The sequence below is a fragment of the Pocillopora damicornis genome, chromosome 8 (genome assembly GCF_964200805.1).
Source record: "Pocillopora damicornis chromosome 8, jaPocDami1.2, whole genome shotgun sequence".
NCBI classification, from domain to species: Eukaryota; Metazoa; Cnidaria; class Anthozoa; order Scleractinia; family Pocilloporidae; genus Pocillopora; species Pocillopora damicornis.
The window spans coordinates 23,455,097-23,473,453 of NC_142677.1; the positions used below are offsets into that span (position 1 = coordinate 23,455,097).

The 18,357-nt window shown below is 37.2% G+C and overlaps 2 protein-coding genes across 2 annotated transcripts; both read right to left on the reverse strand.

The window, feature by feature from the left end:
* Window positions 1-2,016: 2,016 nt before the first annotated feature.
* LOC113671815 (uncharacterized) lies at window positions 2,017-5,557 on the reverse strand. Its single transcript, XM_089180806.1, has 3 exons — window positions 5,228-5,557; window positions 3,730-4,086; window positions 2,017-3,376 (listed from the first exon to the last, which is right to left on the reverse strand). The coding sequence occupies exons 1-3, from the start codon at window positions 5,555-5,557 to the stop codon at window positions 2,876-2,878; spliced, it is 1,188 nt and encodes a 395-aa protein (XP_089036932.1). The 3' UTR covers window positions 2,017-2,875.
* A 7,548-nt stretch (window positions 5,558-13,105) lies between these two features.
* LOC113671879 (uncharacterized) lies at window positions 13,106-17,843 on the reverse strand. Its single transcript, XM_027188139.2, has 3 exons — window positions 17,377-17,843; window positions 16,336-16,668; window positions 13,106-15,713 (listed from the first exon to the last, which is right to left on the reverse strand). Exons 1-3 carry the CDS (start codon window positions 17,725-17,727, stop codon window positions 15,228-15,230), a joined length of 1,170 nt encoding a protein of 389 aa, XP_027043940.2. The 5' UTR covers window positions 17,728-17,843; the 3' UTR covers window positions 13,106-15,227.
* Window positions 17,844-18,357: the final 514 nt, after the last annotated feature.

Consider the following 18,357-nt stretch of genomic DNA (forward strand, 5'->3'; position numbering starts at 1 on the left):
TGCGGAAACGTAACGGCTAGCACGTGTTTCTGTAAACAGAATCATGACGTTTTACTGATGACATTTAATGATGAAAAATATAAGGTTATATAACCAAACTGGCATAACTGTTAAATTCTATTCAAATTGTAATGATGTCAGAGCGACTGCGATCATGCTGAGGTCCATCGTGGCTAGCTCATCATAATAATATCTAGTCATCGCAGTGAAACAAGCATCAGAATTACATCGTCCGCCTTATAAGTGAACAACTACGAGCTTGCTCTAATATCCTTTCCGATGCGTTGAGTGGAAGGCCACATTAGTCACAGCGGCTGAGTTTTATGGAGCAATCTTCATGTTCCTGCGAATTCAGCTGTCGTTCTTACATAAACACGCGCCTTGAGCAGTTTGTTTCCAAACTGCCATGTGAAAAAAACCTGCGTGATTTTATGAGCCACAATTCGGCCGGATTTCACTGAATATTTCATTTTTAGATTCTGTACTAAAACTAAAAAAATTCAAGCACAAGTGTTGAATTTGAACTGCCGAACTATTTCAGTTTGTGAAATGTTGCAGAACTTTGACGGTTTGACATTTTCAACAGCTTTGGTCTTTGTCAACCAATCAGATAATTGGAACCATTCTAACAAGGATTCTGATTGGCTTATTTCAGTATGTTTTATGAGAGTTTAAAACATACTGACGAAACTTTATTCGTATTGAAAATAGAATTGCAAAAGGAATTTGACTCAAGAAGAAGGGAGGAACACTCGACTAGGTCTCGTGTTTCTCCTTACACTTCATTCGTGCTCACCCACTTCCCAGGTGCTTTCTACCAGAACTTACTGAACACAGCCGAGGCTTCTTTATTTGTTTAAAAAGAACACACTGGTAGAACTGTGTGCGGAATGCAAAACAGGGTAATTTTATTGACTGCGTAATACCTTTCATAATTTGGTTTCCCTTTAATGCTGGCAAAAAAAACAAGACAATATCTACATATGAGTTTGAATGATTCATTATTGATATCCTGACGGCAAATAAATGATAACCTTCTTCATACAAGTTCACCACATGCAATATCAGTTTAAAGTGTGAGGAGAATTCAGCTGTTTTATTCATGAAGCAAACTTGTTACGCTCACTGTCCACTAGCAAGAAGTTGCGAAATGACATCACACTTTTGAAATCATTTCTTTGTTCATATCAGAGATTAAAATACAGAAAGACGTTGAGAATACAAAATGCGGGAATGCTATCAACAGGGAACCCCTCTGGAGAACGAACAGAAGGAGCTAAAAATTAGTTTATAGAAAAAATCAAAGATTCTTGTTTTTTCGCTTTTTGTAATCGGGATATCATGGGTAGTTACATTTTTAATTCAAATTAAGGAAAGGTAAATGGGCTTTGAAAAGTAACGACATTACATTTCATACGGGTGCATATCATTACAAAAATAGGTTGATTTTTGACGTTAATGTCCAACAACAGCTGCTAAATGAAAAGCAGGCGATAGAGTTAATTACAAATAGCATTTTGACGAAATATTCAGCAACAGAATTTCTGTATTAGACAACCAGTCCATGATTGCTCGATTTTGTTGAACAGAAAAAAAATATGATACTTAATCGGTTCCTAGTGTTGAGATTTTCGCTAAGTGTTTAGAAAGAAAAAAAACAGGGACGTGGCAAATAATCTCTAAGCTATTCATGGTCAATAACTAAGGTAAAATTGATAATAATTACGGTTGCAATTTCCTTCGACAATTTATTCTCACCGTGGCACCCACCACCTTGAATAGATTTTACAGAAAATGGATATGAAGTGTTAATAAAAAAAAAAGGAACCCATGGCTCCAGCTGCAACTTTTTGTGTAAAGTTTACGGCCGGCGTATTCATATGAATAGATTTTCAGGGAGAACAGAGGGGGGGGGAGGGGGGGTCAGTCGTCACCAACAGAGTATTGAGGGGGGACTATAGGAAATTGACTGCCAATGAGGCGGGATCATTAGAATATTATAGAGACTTTGGAGGATTAGATAAATCTTTATTGTGACACAACTAACAAATTGACATTGTCTCAATAGACCCATATTATTGACCTTACATACTCGCTCTTATTTAAATCAAAACAAAGTTGCATATGTACAAGCATAACTAAAAAATCTCGCAAACATGTTTCAAACCTGCAAACTGCTCATTCAGCGAAGACGTTGTGTAATAATACTTTAAGGAGATACAGAAACCATATAATCATCTTCACGTACTGTTAAAACAGGCTGTTATATTTGCATGCATCTAGTAACACCGAAATTAAACGTTGATTTTTAACATTCTTTTTGAAGCCTGCAAAATGCTTACTTGCAAACTACTCAACTGGTGTGTTGTAAAACTGATCACATTTCAAAGGTAGCCATGTCTAAATAATTTTTAAGCTGGACCAACTCCTTGAGCGAAAACTACAGGTGTGTTCTTATATGAGGAAATTACTTGCCTCCAATCCAAATCTGGGTGGTTTCATTCTCGCTTGAAGTACAACGAAATTTAGGATTTATTTCATCGTACCAACCAAAGTTGTCCTCGAAATTTAAAGCTGCATCTATTTTGCTTCCATCGAAATCACAGCCATCCTGGTAATAACTATCGATATGGAGAGGATAATCTCCTTTCTTATACCATGTCCGTGCGGTACAATTCACACGCTCATTTCCTCAGACGAGGATTATTACTCAGGTTTTTTTGAGCTTGTAAACTGCTTACTTGCAAAACTACTCAGCTGGTGATCAGGCGTGTAGTAAAACTGATCACATTTTAAAGGTAACCATGTCTAAATGATTTTTGAGATGACCAACTTATTTCAACGAAAACTACAGGTGTATTCTTATATGAGGAAATTACTTGCCTCCAATCCAAATCTGGGTGGTTTCATTCTCGCTTGAAGTACAACGAAATTTAGGATTTATTTCATCGTACCAACCAAAGTTGTCCTCGAAATTTACAGCTGCATCTATTTTGCTTCCATCGAAATCACAGCCATCCTGGTAATAACTATCGATATGGAGAGGATAATCTCCTTTCTTATACCATGTCCGTGCGGTACAAATCACACACTTGTTTCCTCTGATGTTCACATATTCGTAGGGTCGACAGACATCTTTCACCGTGGGTACGTCTCTGATGATATCAAAATCTTTAAGCGAGGCTCTCAGGTAATCTGTATATACGATACCATCTGTGTTGTATCGGCAAGTAGCTCTCCAGTGAGTTGAGTGATCTCTGAGCCAAAGGAGGTAGGGTCGTTTCACGAGGTACGCCTGCCAATTTGGGGCATCACCACTGATGGCTTGGTAATCATCGTAAAAACGGGATATTCTTCTGTAGACAGAAAATGTCAACTTCAGTTGATAAAGATCACTTTGACATCCGAGAATTTAGGATCATTACTACTTTCGACAGTTAAGCTGAACTTTTGATTAAGTACTCTTGTCAATATGAAGCATCAATGCTGATGACGCTTGAGTCTCGATAGTCATTATGTATAAACAAGACTTCTTTTGTTGACAGAATTATTCGAAGCATTCATTAGTGACGATTCTAAGGAAGAGAGACGAACTTAACTTACAAAGAAAAAAATTCAAAATGAAGGCATTTCTTTTTGAGGGCTCTTAATTCTCACATCTTCGTTGTTTCTGTAGACGAGAACGAACAGGATATAGGTCTTCATGGTTTAAAATCTTATGAAAATTACCTGAAAAAGATGTTTGTTGGACCGGTAGAACGATTCGATCAGGTTCCATGCGAACCCAGGCTCTGAATCAAAATCGCAGAATACTTGAAAAGTTTGGTTTCTGTCATCAGTGACAGTGTACAATCCAGAGGCGGTGAACCTGGCTGCTTTATAATCCTGACAGCTTCTTCTCAGCTGAATCTCGCAGTGTTTACCAACAAACGGTAAAGGACAGGAACAGTTGTACCGAACACTTGTGGGCTCACAGACCTCAGTGCAGGTTCCTCCATTGAGACACGGATTGTTCCTGCAGCAGCCATTGGTACACGTGACATCATCAGTACATGGAACGATGTGGTTAGATGCCTTGTATCCAAAAATTGATAACACAATAAAGCATTTTTATTGTTATGATCCTACTTTGTGTTTGTGCATTGACTAAGCTTTTTCTTTCTATCAAGTTTGCAAGCAATCACGGTTGCCCCCGAAATCTCCAATGCCTTGCTCTGATAGGAAACTTTTTTATACCGATCGTGCCATAGTGGTCCTTTGAAATTACCCCTTTTTCAATATTTGAACAAGCGAGATCATCCAATGTCAAATATTTGCTATTTAAACAAGCGAGATCACCTAGTCTTTGATTTTCTTATGTCTCTACTTCACTCAGGTCAATCTAGTTTGGTAAAAACTATTGCATGTTTTACCAATGAATCGGAAAACGATTTTTTCATTCTTGTGACAATTTTTTTAAAACATATTTTCTCTACGGAATAAATTCAATTTTATTTTAGACCCATTTAAGTTATCCTCTCTCGAGAGACGCTCTTGCACCTGCAGGAAAAGTTCTTTATATGAATATTTCTTCGTCAGTTGTCTGATTCTATTTTTGCATTTCATCATTCGAAAGATTCGTATCTCTTCATAAAAATAAAAGGAAAAAAAGAATGTGTTTAATTTCCAGACCCGAATAAAAGAGGACCTTGAAACAGGGACTGGGATGTTTTAGTTTTGCACAATAATATTTATCTCTCAACATCTTTTGCAGCTGTTAACTCGAGCTCGAAACAATCGATGTTCACTGTTTTAAAACACTTTTAGGGAAGACTTCAGTATCCACAACGATAGGTAGTCACAAATTGTTTTAGTATTGCTTTTGATTAGTTGAGAAACTCTTCTGTGGATCAACTCCTAATCTTATCGTTAAATAGATTATCAAACAACTTCCTCGAAACCTATCACACTTTGGTACACCTACTCAGCCATTATCTATTCAACATACTTTGCAAATAGACCTAAAGGGGAGCACAGCTCTAAGCATGTAATTATCTAATAATACATTTATTCCATTATGCACTTTAGACACGTACGCAGTGCAGACTTATTTTTATAATTCATCGTTAGGCAGAAGCTTCATCGGTTTTAAAAACAATGAATGCCTAATATCTTAAGATGAAGATCCGGAATCATTCATAGTAAAAATATGATATGACATAATAAAGTTTAATACCGTATTAAATTCCTCCCTTCCAAGTTTGTAATAAATGGATCCTGGATCGTTTATCAAAGACATATTGTTTGTAAAATGGCTGCCTTCGTTTAACTCGCAGTATTTGGTGTCGTTCTTGACCTTGTAGTTTATCGACAGACACCGACAGTCGTTGATACACCACAGATAGCACTGCTGTGGGTTTGAAGTGACAGACTTGTGGAAGACATGGCCGACAAACTCTTTGTCATGATCGGCGTCTTTTTGCTCATTAAAAGAGATCTTTTCACATTTTCCGGTGGAGCAGTAGCCCTTTACTTTAAAAGCTGAAATAAGTATACAAAAAAACTTTGCAACCATCATTTTTATCGTTTTCACACCCCAGCTGGGGAAGCGATGTTTCTCAAAATGTCCTTCTTGAGCAGATTACTAATTTAAGATATCGCCCATCCCTATGTGTCAATCAACTTGTAAGAAACCAATCAAATAAGTTTACAGAAATAAATTCACAAGATGAATATTCAAGGTTCGGAAAAGTAACAAAAACAAGTGTTAAAATCGACGTGCGTGATATTTTCCCATTATGGCGCGCAAAAAACTTGATGCAGATGTTCAACATAAGACCACCTCACACGGACATAACTTTAAATTTCTTACTTTCAAAACTGCGAACGTGTTGTCTAAAACACACGTGGGATAACCTAGGCTAGTTTTTATGGGTTTTGCAGTTAGTGCTTACGCTTAAATCTAGAACATATATAGACATCGATAAACCCCATGTAAAATTCAGTTTTTCAGGTGTCTGTTTCTGATTTTCATCCAGTTAAACCTGATTTGACGAAACACGCTTTGCTGATGGAAATGGGATTTTAGCCTGATTCTCTGACTCTGATTTTTATCCAGCTCTGAGACGCAAGCTATTACCTACAGTATCGGCAGATACGAAGGGGGCATGCTCAAACCTTTGTTTCCATTGCGGAAACACAACTGCTAACACTTGTTTCCGTATTCCGTAAACAGAATCATGACGTTTTAGTAAGACATTTAATGATGAAAAATATAGGGTCATATACCCAAACTGGTATAACTGTTAAATTTTATTCAAATCATGATGGTGTCGGAGTGACTGAGATCATGTTGAGGTCCATCGCGGCTAGCTCATCATGGCGATATCTGGTCATCGTTGGGAAACAAGCATCAGAAATTACATCGTCCGCCCTTTAAGTGAACAACTAGGAGCTTGCTCTGATATCCTTTCCGATTTGTTGAATGGAAGGCTAAATCAGTCACAACAGCTGAGTTTAACGGTGATCTCACTCTGGTAACCGGAGCAATCTTCATGTTCCTGTGAATTCAGCTGTCGCTTATTCATATAACACATGCCTTGAGCAATTAGTTTCTCTTATTGTCATCTAAAAAAAACTTGCGTGCTTTTATGAGCCACAGTTCGGTTGGATTTCACTGAATATTTCAATTTTAGATTCTCTATTAAAACTAAAAACAACTTCAAGCATAAGAGTTGAATTTGACCTGCCGAACTATTTCAGTTTGTGAGCTATTGCAGAACTTTGATGGTTTGACATTTGGCGTTGATCTTATTTAACCAATCAGATAATTAGAACCATTCTAACAAGGATTCTGATTGGCTTATTTTAGTATGTTTTATGAGAATTTAAAACATACTGACGACACCTTGTTTGCATCAAACATTGCATATTATTTTGAAAATAGAAAATTATGCGTGATGAATTTGACCCATGAAGAAGTGAGAAACACTCGAGGTCTCGTGTTTCTCCTTACATTTCTTTCGTGCTCAAGCCGCTTCCTACGTGCTTTACTAGAGAACGTACTGAGCACAGTCAAGGCTTCTTTATTCTTTTGAAAATAACACACTGGTAGATCTGCGTGCAGAAAGCAAAACAAGGTGATTTTATTGAATGCTTAATTTGGTTTCCTTCAATGTTGGCAAAGACAATATCTACATATGAGTTTGAATGATTAATTATTGATATCCTGACGTCAAATAAATGATAACCTTTATCATACGAGTTCACACTTGCAATATCAGTTTAAAGTGTGAGGAGAATTCAGCTGTTTTATTCAAGAAGCAAACTTGCTACGCTCACTGCCTACTAGCAAGAATTTGCGGAACAATATCACTCTTTTGAAATCATTGCTTTGGACTAGCAGAGATCTAAAGACAGCAAGACATTGAGAATACAAAGGATAAAATGCGGGAAAGCTATTGGCAAGGAACCCCTCCGGAGAACGAACAGAAGTAAGGAAGAAAAAATGGTTCATAGAAAAAAATCCAAAGAGCCTTGTTTTTTTGCACTTTGTAATCGGAATATCGTGCACAGTTTATACGATATTAATCGAAAGGGAAAATTTGACGGGTCTTTAAAAGTAACGCCGACTCATTACGTTGCACTAAGGTGCACATAGTTACAACAAAAAAAAGTTGATTTTTGACATCAATTTTTGTCCAACTACAGCTGCAGAAAGAAAAACAGGCGATAAAATAAATTACAAATAGCAGTTGACGAAATATTCAGCGTCGACAGAATGTCTGTATGAGACAACCAATCCATGATTGCTCGATTTTGTTGAACAGAAAAAAAATATCATATTCAATCGGTTCCTAGAGTTGAGAATTTCTTTTTGCGTTTAGAAAAATATTATGGTAAATAAACTCCAATCTAATCAAGGGTAATATCTAAGGCAAAATTGATAAAGTTACTGTTGCAATTTCCTTCGACAATTTCTTCTTACCATGGCAGCCAGCACCTTGAAAAGATTTTACAGAAAATAGAAATTAAATGTTAAAAAGAAGAAAGAGGAACCCATGGCTACAACTGAAACTCCATGTGTAAAGTTTACGGCCGGCCTTTTCATGAGTGGATTTTCAGGGAGAACAGAGAACACTTGCCCCTAACAGAGTATTGAGGGGTGACTATAGGAAATTGACTGCCAATGAGGCGGAATCATTAGAATATTACAGAGCCACAGGAGGATCAGATAAATCTTTACTTTGACACAACTAACAAATTGACATCATCTCCATAGACCCTTGTTATTGACCTTACATACTCGCTCTTATGTAAATCAAAACAAAGTTGCATATGTACAAGCATAACTAAAAAATCTGGCAAACATGTTCCAAACCTGCAAACTGCTTCTACAGCTAAGACGTTGTATAATAATACTTTTAGGAGATACGATAAAAAAAGGAATTTTCATCTTTACGCACGGTTAAAACGGACTGTTATACTTGCATGCATCTAGTTGCACAGAAATTAAACGAGGATCTCTAACAGTCTTTTTCGAGCCTGTAAACTGCTTATTTCCAAAACTACTCAGCTGGTGATCAAGTGTAATAAAAACAATAAATAAAAATAATAAAGTGTAATAAAACTAATCATGTTTGTAAATACAGTAAAAGAGATGGTAAGTATCGAGCTCGGTAAAGAAATAGAGAAAGATGTTTTTCGTCTTGTCACGAGCGTGGGAGAAAGAAAAAAATTCTGATTCCCCATGAGGAATCGGATTCCGCGCTCCGATGCTCTACCACTGAGCCACAGAGACCCTTGGGTGAGCGAGGTCTATTAGAAATCGAAATTTTCCGGATGTTCAGATATTCGTAAGGTCAACAGACATCTATCGCCGTGGGTACCTCTCTGATGATATTAAAATCTCCAAGCGAGGCTCTCAGCTTATCTGTTTATACGGTGCCATCAGTGTTGTATCGGCAAGTAAGGTTGATCAAAATCTATGGGAACATAATGTATTAATCAGTTCTTGAATATGAGTCGGTAAAACAAAAGAAGGTAGTAAACAAACCAAAAACAACAATCGCCAATATGCCCACAACACGACGTCCTCGGGCGCACTGAAATGCAAATTTCTCTTCTCCCTCATCTTGTTGTCACGAATGAATTTTTCATGGAGCTCAGCTCATAATCCGTAGAGACATTTTCCAGGGAACACCTGGAGAATTAAAAACATACATGACAGAAATTCATGATCATGTACAGCGTCCACTGAGTTGTTTTTCCCCCACGTTATGGGAAAGATTGCAAAACTATTCAAAATGTCGAAATTGTGCATATTTTTGATTACTATAAAATCTGCTGAAAAGTTTCCGCTTATTAGAGGTTAATACAGATCGCAGAACGCTTGCTACGTATTGATACGCAATTCGGCTAACGCATATGAAATTTAATTGTAGCTAGACTCACCAATCAGTTACGTCTGGACTGAAACAGTCAAAAGAACGAAACTGGAAGAGTAGAGGATAAACTCAAGTTAGAGAAATTACGGCAAAAAAATTAAATCATGCTGCCAGGCGGAATTTCGCCATCAAATTTTTCGTTAGGTGATATTTTAGAAAGTACTTTTACCACTGAATCATATTTTTTATTTTCCTTTATTAATTTAACGCTGGATCCAGGGTAGGTTCTTTGCACTGTGCCTTGCTTCAGGCTTGAAGCTTTTTTGATGCATTACAAAAAAGAGGGAAGAATGTTTACATATTCTCCAGGTTATCTGCTTATCAAACTTATCCTTCGATGTGTTAACATTTCGCACTAAGAATGATAACAAAAAATGATCATATAAGAGGTGAAATTATCTTTAGTCTTGGCTAATCTACGCCGCCAACAAAAAAATATTCGTTATTATTTTGCAATATGTTTTCACACTCTCTAAACAGATGTCTCGAACTGTGGCAAAAAAAATAATAAAATGCTGAGGAAAGACCAAGAGTGTTGTGAAAGATCTTTCAAGTGTAGAAGATAGCAGTGTGGATCAGCTTTGTGTACTACATTTCCATAATTGTTTTTTCCTCATGGAGTGCAAAAATATTTACCAGTTTCTTTGCCGTTTTTATGGATGTAGAACTTGAACACCCGCTAATTCGAACCATTTTTCGTTTCTCTTGGGAATTCGAGTCAGTGGGGTTCTGTTTTCTTATTTCCCTTTCTTATGGCTGTATATTTATCAAAGTCCGTTGCAGTCATAGTGCAGCCGTCCAGGGGAAAAGAAAATTAACGAGTACCTTGCATGTTTCTTGTTACTTGCGGATCTTTATTAACCTAGTTTCCTTTGGTAGTGTACTGTAAGTGGATACTTTTTGCAAGTCAGACTAGCCATCTCACAAATTAAGAAATCCTTACTTCTATAGTAGATTGAAATGAGCAGGAATATTTTATACAATTTAAGTTGATTTTATAGATCGTGATCCTGATATGAAAATAATTTTGTTATGAGAAACTTTCTCAACTTTCTCGGAGATAGACTGATAAATTTATAGATTGAAATAAAGTGAGACCTTAACTCGCCATGTACGGCCTAATGGCCTTGAAACGAGTAATGAGCTATTTTTCGATTCCAACATCGCACGACTTCGAATGCAAAACATTTAGAGCAACCGCAATAAAATGCTTCTCAGTGTAACGGGTACCTGGGTACACGCAGTCATGCTTCTAGTTACGGGAAATGATGTTAATTAATCGTATCCCAAGCTCGGTGTTCGAGTGAGTTAAAGTCCTAATATCAATTCCATCATCTTATCAAAATTAGCGACCTAAATTTTCAGTTTTATTCCGATTATTAGGGAGTTTTGGATCCACTTTGGCTTTTGAATACGCGTGACTGCAAACGCTTAGGAGTCACGTAACCAGACTCCAGCGGTCACGTTCGCCATTTGCCGTCCTCGCTTAAACTTCGGGGAAGGGAGTTTCAGGTACTTGAACTTCCTCGACACTTTTTTTCTACCTGTTCGAAAGTTTTCACGTGTGTCCCAGAAATATATGTGAAGTCTTTTGTTTATAATCAATCCGACTGGAACATTAGGAAACCAATCTTTTAGCCACATTTTGTGCAGACATGGACGCATAAAAAAATAATGCTTTCTGTATTTCGTCTTCACGGCCTACAGATCGACTTTCGTAACTTGAGAGACTCAAGCAACCGAGGCATCAACTTTAAAATTAAAAGCCGTCCCCGGGCCAATCGTTTTATGTTTTAATAATTGCGCTAATTACTTGATTATGCAAATCGTGATGTTGACAATATGAACCAGACTGGATGGCTTCCGGGTTGAAGCCACTTCTCTAATAGTATTACTTTTGGGGACGCCAAGGGAAATTTAAGTAGCTTCTTGTTGTCGTGAAAACTGACGATATCTCTGTGGCTACTACTGGCTATTACAACAGCGATAGATAATAAGTTTTACATCTGCTCTGTCATTTTTATTTATACAATTTATGTGCATTTGCAGTTGTGCTGACGATTTAAGATTGAAATGGGGAAGAATTGACGGGTGCAGTTTCAACGCTACTTTGTTTGGCCAGCGTCTTTTCAAAACGGTTTGCAAGAGTAGTATTGGATGCTTTGTACCGGAGACTTGTATGGGAGAAGGCACAATACCGTACACGCTCCTGTTCTTTGTTTCGTCGTCGTCGGTTTTCAATTAAACTTTGATTGCCAAAGTACCCTTTCGTGGTATTTATTCTAGCAAGTCAACAATCGAAAGAAAAGTGACTTCTAGCGTAGTAAATAAGTTTTTAATCAGAATTTAGTTAGTCACCCTTTTCATAGCCTCCCTGAAAGACCCTTAAATTATGAATCCTTCCAGGACAGGTGTTGGAAAAAATATAAATCTGTGAAACGTGATAATACATGCGAAATTAAGAGATCCTCGCAGCTAAGAACACTACTGAAACGAGAAAAAAATTCAGGCCCGAACGGGATTTGACCCCATGACCTCTACGGTACCGGTACAACGCTCTACCAACTGAGCTAGCTTGCTGGTTAGCTGCAGTTTACAATGCAACACAACTTACAATAATTACCTATCAGGATTACATACAGCATCTTATGGTCGATGGCGGATGGGTACTGTGTGATAGTGTCATAGCGAAGGATTATGTAGATATCATAATGTTATTGCCGGGGATTTTCAGCGATTGTATAAATCACCGACCAACCTTCCTAACAACGCAAAACAGATCCACAGCAGTTGAATTTTAGTTTACAGCAGCCCGGCCATGAAGATACTTCTACAGATCAGACGTAAGCGGCTTAAAATCTTAGCCCTGAAACTTCTGGGTCAATTGAAAAATGAAATTGTACGTACAGGATCAAAATTAGCTCAGCCGACGTTTTGTATCAGGTTTACAGTCAACACAGTGATTTGCTTTCGATCAAGAACTGGGTCAGTGATATCACCCGGTTTTGAGACTTGTTGTCGGTTTAGCAGCAAGATAAGAAATGCTTTTTCGTTGATTATTATTTCCTTTTCTAAGATACTTTGTGTAAAGTATTTGGTCATCCATATTACTTTAATTCATAATCGAATGATATTAGCTGTCCGAGCCGTAGATAGTTTTGTCTATACCATGACGTCGGCATAAAACGTGTCGTCACGGTCCGATATTTAAAAACTTAGGCTTGCCCCACATTTCAGATCACCCTTTACATTCAGAAATGTCATGACAAAAGAAAGACACTTTTTGGAGAACACTGTTATGTTTTTCACACCTCACCTAAGCAGATCATTTTTTTAAAGGTATCTCTCCACCAAATTATTTCTTTAAGTTGCTTTCCTTTTATAAGCCGCCAATTCAGGTGCGAGAATTAAATCAATCAGTTCATTCCAGATGTCTGAGCCAAACAGACATGTAGAGCTCGAAAACGTAATAAAATAATTAATTATTGTTTGTTAATTATTCATCATACACAAAGGATGGCGCAAAAAAATATCTTGTTTAGGTGGTTATATCCACTGAAGCTAAAATAAAAAAAAAAGGAGATGAAATGATCCTGCAGATGGGTGATAATTAACGGCAGGAAATTCTTTTTATTTCATCTTAAAGAGCTGAAATGCTTTTTTCAACAAACTCATTTTACTTTTTCAAATGAAGTTTAATGGAACTAAGCATTTACAATGATAACATTATCATAACTATACATTTTACGTTATCATGTTTGAATTAAAAAAACAACAGCAGAGTAAGAAACATTTATGAGACAATGTGCTTAACATGTGAAATTGGTTTTACTATACAGAATATTGAATATTAAGTCAATAAAGGATGAATAAGCGATGCATATTAATTGGAGGGTAAAATTGGTGTCCACCCGAAACTGGGCAGTCTATTTTTATATCATTAATTTGAAGAAGGAAGCTTATGTTCAAGAAAGTAGTAAAATAAATCACGCTTTGAAAAGATCACGGAGAGTTTTGATTTATCATACATGCTTGGATGTGTCTAACATCTTTTTCAATTGCAAAAGCTATTTAACTAAAAGTTGATAATTCTTAGATGAACTCCGTAATGGGCCTCGCTCATCATAGAGTATCTGTAGCTAAGTTGGTAAAGCATCGGAGCGAGGGATCCGAAAGGTCTGAGGTTCGATTCAGTTGAATTATTTTTTTGTTCCACACTCGTGCCAAGACGGAAAACATGTTTCTCTATTTCTTTACCGAGCTCAAAGATTACCATCTCTCTTAATCTATTTATAATAATTCTTATAACAACTTCAAAAAGGATTCTTATTTATGGCATAAAAGTAAGAAAAAAAAAAGGATTGTGTAAGATAAAGATAAAGCGTAAGGTATTGGGTCAACTTAGAAGATTATTTGATTGAAACCAGTTGATGTATAGCTATAAACTAGCTCTACATCTTGCACATAGTTTATGTAAAGGAGAGGCTTTAAACACATCCATACTCTGCGATGAGAATTACGTGTTTACTGGCGTTGAATCAATAACGGTAACTTGTCGACACTCAAAGATAGACTAAATGATATTCTAACATAAAACTTTCTTTTACGTAAAACGAAAAAAGAATTTTTATTCTCATTCTTTTTTGGCAGCTTTTAAGGTTAGTCTTCACAGTTACAGCAGGGAAGAAGATTATAATGGAACTCTTTGTCAGAATTCAACTTCTGTAATACCTTGATACATTATTTTCAACTAAACATTATTAAATAAGCCAACATTGACAACTGATTATAATCAAGAAATGACAAACCTTTCAGGTATAACATTTGCATTTCTCAGATCATCTATTGTAAATCTCATTTACAAAAACGCGAAAAAGTCAATGATACTATACTTCCCTTTTTTGTTTCAACGAGTTACCTTCTGGTTTACGTTTGTTTTTGTAAAGCAGCGTAGAAAGACGGCCTCTTCTCACCCTTAAAAGCCAAAAGCTATTTTTATTAAAACAATTGTAAGACAAATTCGTAATTCAAGAAAATGTTCAAGTGCGCTCGAAGCACTCAATTTTAAAGGCTGAATTAATGAATATATTAGAGATCAGTCATTATTTATTGCCTGGGTGGAAGGGCAGAAGGAATTTATTTGGGGGTATTACAGAGGAGGGGGTCAGTCGTCGCTAACAGAGTATTGAGTGGGGACTACAGAAAATTGATTGCCAATGAGGCGGGATCATTTGAATATTACAGAGCCTTTGGAGGATCAGGTAACTTTTATTGTGAAATATTTAGATCTCTCAACACTCCCCCCCCCTCCCCTCCCCCGCTCAGGTGATAAATAGTGACCAGTTTCTCATGATACAACAATTGATTGTAGTTATTCGTTAGTAAACAGTTCAGTTACGGAAATTGACATCGTCTCAACAGACCCCCTCGCTCTTATTTAGATCAAAACAAAGTTGCATATGTATTAACAGAGCTAAAAAATCTCGCAAACATGTTTCAAACCTACAAACTGCTCATTTAGCTGTGATGTAAAGTAATAATACTTTAAGGAGATACAGAAACCATGTAATTTTCATATTTAAAGTGAAAAGGGACTGTTATATTTACGTGCATCAGAAATCAGACGAGGATTATTACTCAGGTTTTTTCGAGCCTGTAAACTGCTTACTTGCAAAACTACTCAGCTGGTGATCAGGCGTGTAGTAAAACTGATCACATTTTAAAGGTAACCATGTCTAAATGATTTTTAAGATGTCCAACTTCTTTCAACGAAAACTACAGGTGTATTCTTATATGAGGAAATTACTTGCCTCCAATCCAAATCTGGGTGGTGTCATTCTCGCTTGAAGTACAACGGAATTTAGGATTTATATGATCATCATTATAAAGACCAAAGTTATCCTCGCTATTCACAGCCGCGTCTGTTCTGCTTCCATCGAAATCACAGCCATCCTGGTAATAACTATCAATATGGAGAGGATAATCTCCTTTTTTGTACCATGTCTTCGTTGTGCAATTCACACACTCATTTCCTCTGATGTTCACATATTCGTAGGGTCGACAGACATCTTTCACCGTGGGTACGTCTCTGATGAAATCAAAATTTTCAAGCGAGGCTCTCGCGTAATCTGTATATACGATGCCATCTGTGTTGTATCGGCAGGTAGCTCTCCAGTGAGTCGAGTGATTTCTAAGCCAAAGGAGGTACGGTCGTTTGATGAGGTAGGCCTGCCAATTTGGGGCATCACCGCTGATGGCTGGGTAGTCCTCGTAAAACACGATGTCTTTCTGAAGACAGAGAGTAGAAAGTGAAGGTCGTGTCATGGTGGTAGACAGGCCAAAAAGAAATTTCATTTGAGAACATTTAGCGGGAAAATCACGGAAACTAATTAAAAAAGCAACAACAATATGTCCAATCTCGGTGCACATTACGAGGAAAATTCTCCACCCCCTTTACGTTTCTTTAATAAGAATTAATCGAAGGGATACGCCTTCTGACAAGGATGTTTTGGGAAAATTACCCGGAGAGGTTTTGAGACAAACTACATGATGGGATCAGGTTCAAAGCAAACTCGTGCTCTGAATCAGAATCACGGAACACTTGGAAATTTCGACTGTTGTCATTGATAACTGTGTACTATCCAAACAAGTTAGACTCATTGCTATGTAATCTTGACAGTTTTTTGTGGATTCTTACAGCATCTTCCACCATATTAAAGTCAAAAGTATCCTTCCTTATCTTTTTAATCGCAACCTATTTACAATCTCATCTGCTTATTTCAATAAATTATTCAGGGGGGAACGAATGCTGCTTCACGATGAACCTGCCGCGAATCAATTAACAGAACGATGTCGATCATTTTAATCTGAGTGGCAATAACGGTGAAAATACAAAGAGATACCAAATTACCTGGAATTGACCTTTGTTTGACAGACTGAATGATTCAATCAGGTTCCAAGCGAACCCAGGCTCTGAATTGAAATCACAGAACACTTGGAAGGTTTGTATGTTGTTAACACTGACTGTGTACAATCCAGAAGAGTTGGACCCGGCTGCTTTGTGGTCCTGACAGCTCTTCAGCTGAGTCTCACAGTGTTTTCCAGAAAACGCTACTGGACAGGAACAGTTGTACCGAACACTTGTGGGCTCACAGATCTCAGTGCAGGTTCCTCCATTGAGGCACGGACTGCTTCTGCAGCAGCCATTAGTACATGTGACGTCACCAACGCAAGACGTTTCTCTCTGTAGAAACCAAATCAGAAGAATCGCACCACATACACACTCCATTCCCACAGCACATGATAACCCTTTTCAAAAGATGTTACGTTGGATAAACATAGGGGATATTACACGGTGACGAGAGGATATGAATTATATGTTCGAGTAGCAAGGAAAATATCTCACGAGTGAGTGGAACGAAGGAGTGAGATGTTATTCGTGCTACGAAAACACGAAATTTATATATCTTTGAGCGAACGTGTAATTTTATTTTTATTTTCTAGACAATGAATACACTGAATACCAATAGAAACAGACTACCCAGTGCCCACATAAATAAAAGGTTTATATCAGTTACACCGCCAGTGCAGCTGTTAGTTGATTCTACGATAGTTTCTGTTTCTTGGTAAAACATCCACGTCCAAGTAATAACCTAAAATATAACACTTGTATTCCGCTGGAAAGACTTGACACTTTCAGTTCAAATCCCCCACTCCACCGAGGGAAGGTTCAACCAGTCCAGAGGTTGCCCAGGGTTTCCCGAGGGGATGATGAAGCTTCGAATTGGTTGGCACACTACGCAACAAATTGATAATAATGCAAGTAATATTTTGTTTGTTCGCGGAGAGGTATTTTTTAAGAAATCGATTTTATTCATCAACTAACATTCTTTAAATTACATTTTAGGAATGTATTTGGAAATGCTACAACAATACGTGTATTTTCACTTACCTTTTGGTGAAAAAACCTTCGCATGTTGTAATAACGGGATCCTGCAGAACGTTTAAGAAAGCTGTCGTGGGTGAAATGGCTTGCATCGTTCAACTCGCAGTATTTGGCGTCGTTCATTTCCTTGTAGTTGAACGACAAACATCTACAGTCGTCTTTACACAACAAGTAGCACTGAACTGGGCTTGAAGTAACAGAGTTGTGGAAAACATGGCCAACAAGCTCTTTTTCTTGCACTGCATCTCCATAAACATCGAAGGGATATGTTTGACAAAATCCCGTATTGCAGTTACTTTTTGCTTCTGTAAATGTGCAAAAAATCTGTAAAAGGATAAGGAAATGAATCAAAGACATAGTTACGTTCCTTCTTGTGTTTAGAACTGACTTTACTGTTTGTTTCGTTCAACTAGTGTCGAGCGTGCTTTTATAGACAGTTTAAGCGAGTTTGTTCCACATGCTGCGAAATTTTATAAATTGTATGGGAAATTAAATTCGATCTTTTGTTTGTCTTGGAATTTTCAGCTGTCGTCTTCATAAGATGTTTGATTATTTCACTTTAGAATATAAACAAACTCTCTAATATTTCACATTTACCAGAGTAAACTTATTTCAAAAATGGATACTAAAAGGGGGCTTCACAGCATCTACATAGTAAAACACTGGCTAACTCCGGGTATCATCTCCTTAGCTTGCTCGGGATATCATGTCAAGCACTTTCTTTTACTCTTCCTTTCTCTCCATCTATCTCTCTCTAGCAATGTTTATTTTTTTTAGAAAGAAAGTGCTATTCACGTAATGTTGTTAAAATTGAAAGGTCAACTATGTATGTGAACACTGGCAGAAAAATTTAACAAACCGTCAGTGCATGTTGAACTTTCAGCGAGATATCTCTTAAAAGCAAAGGCTAACGAGTAAGGTTTTTAACATACTAGTCAAGTTTACCTCAGTTACATTATGAATTTAATTCCTAAATTTTAATTAAAT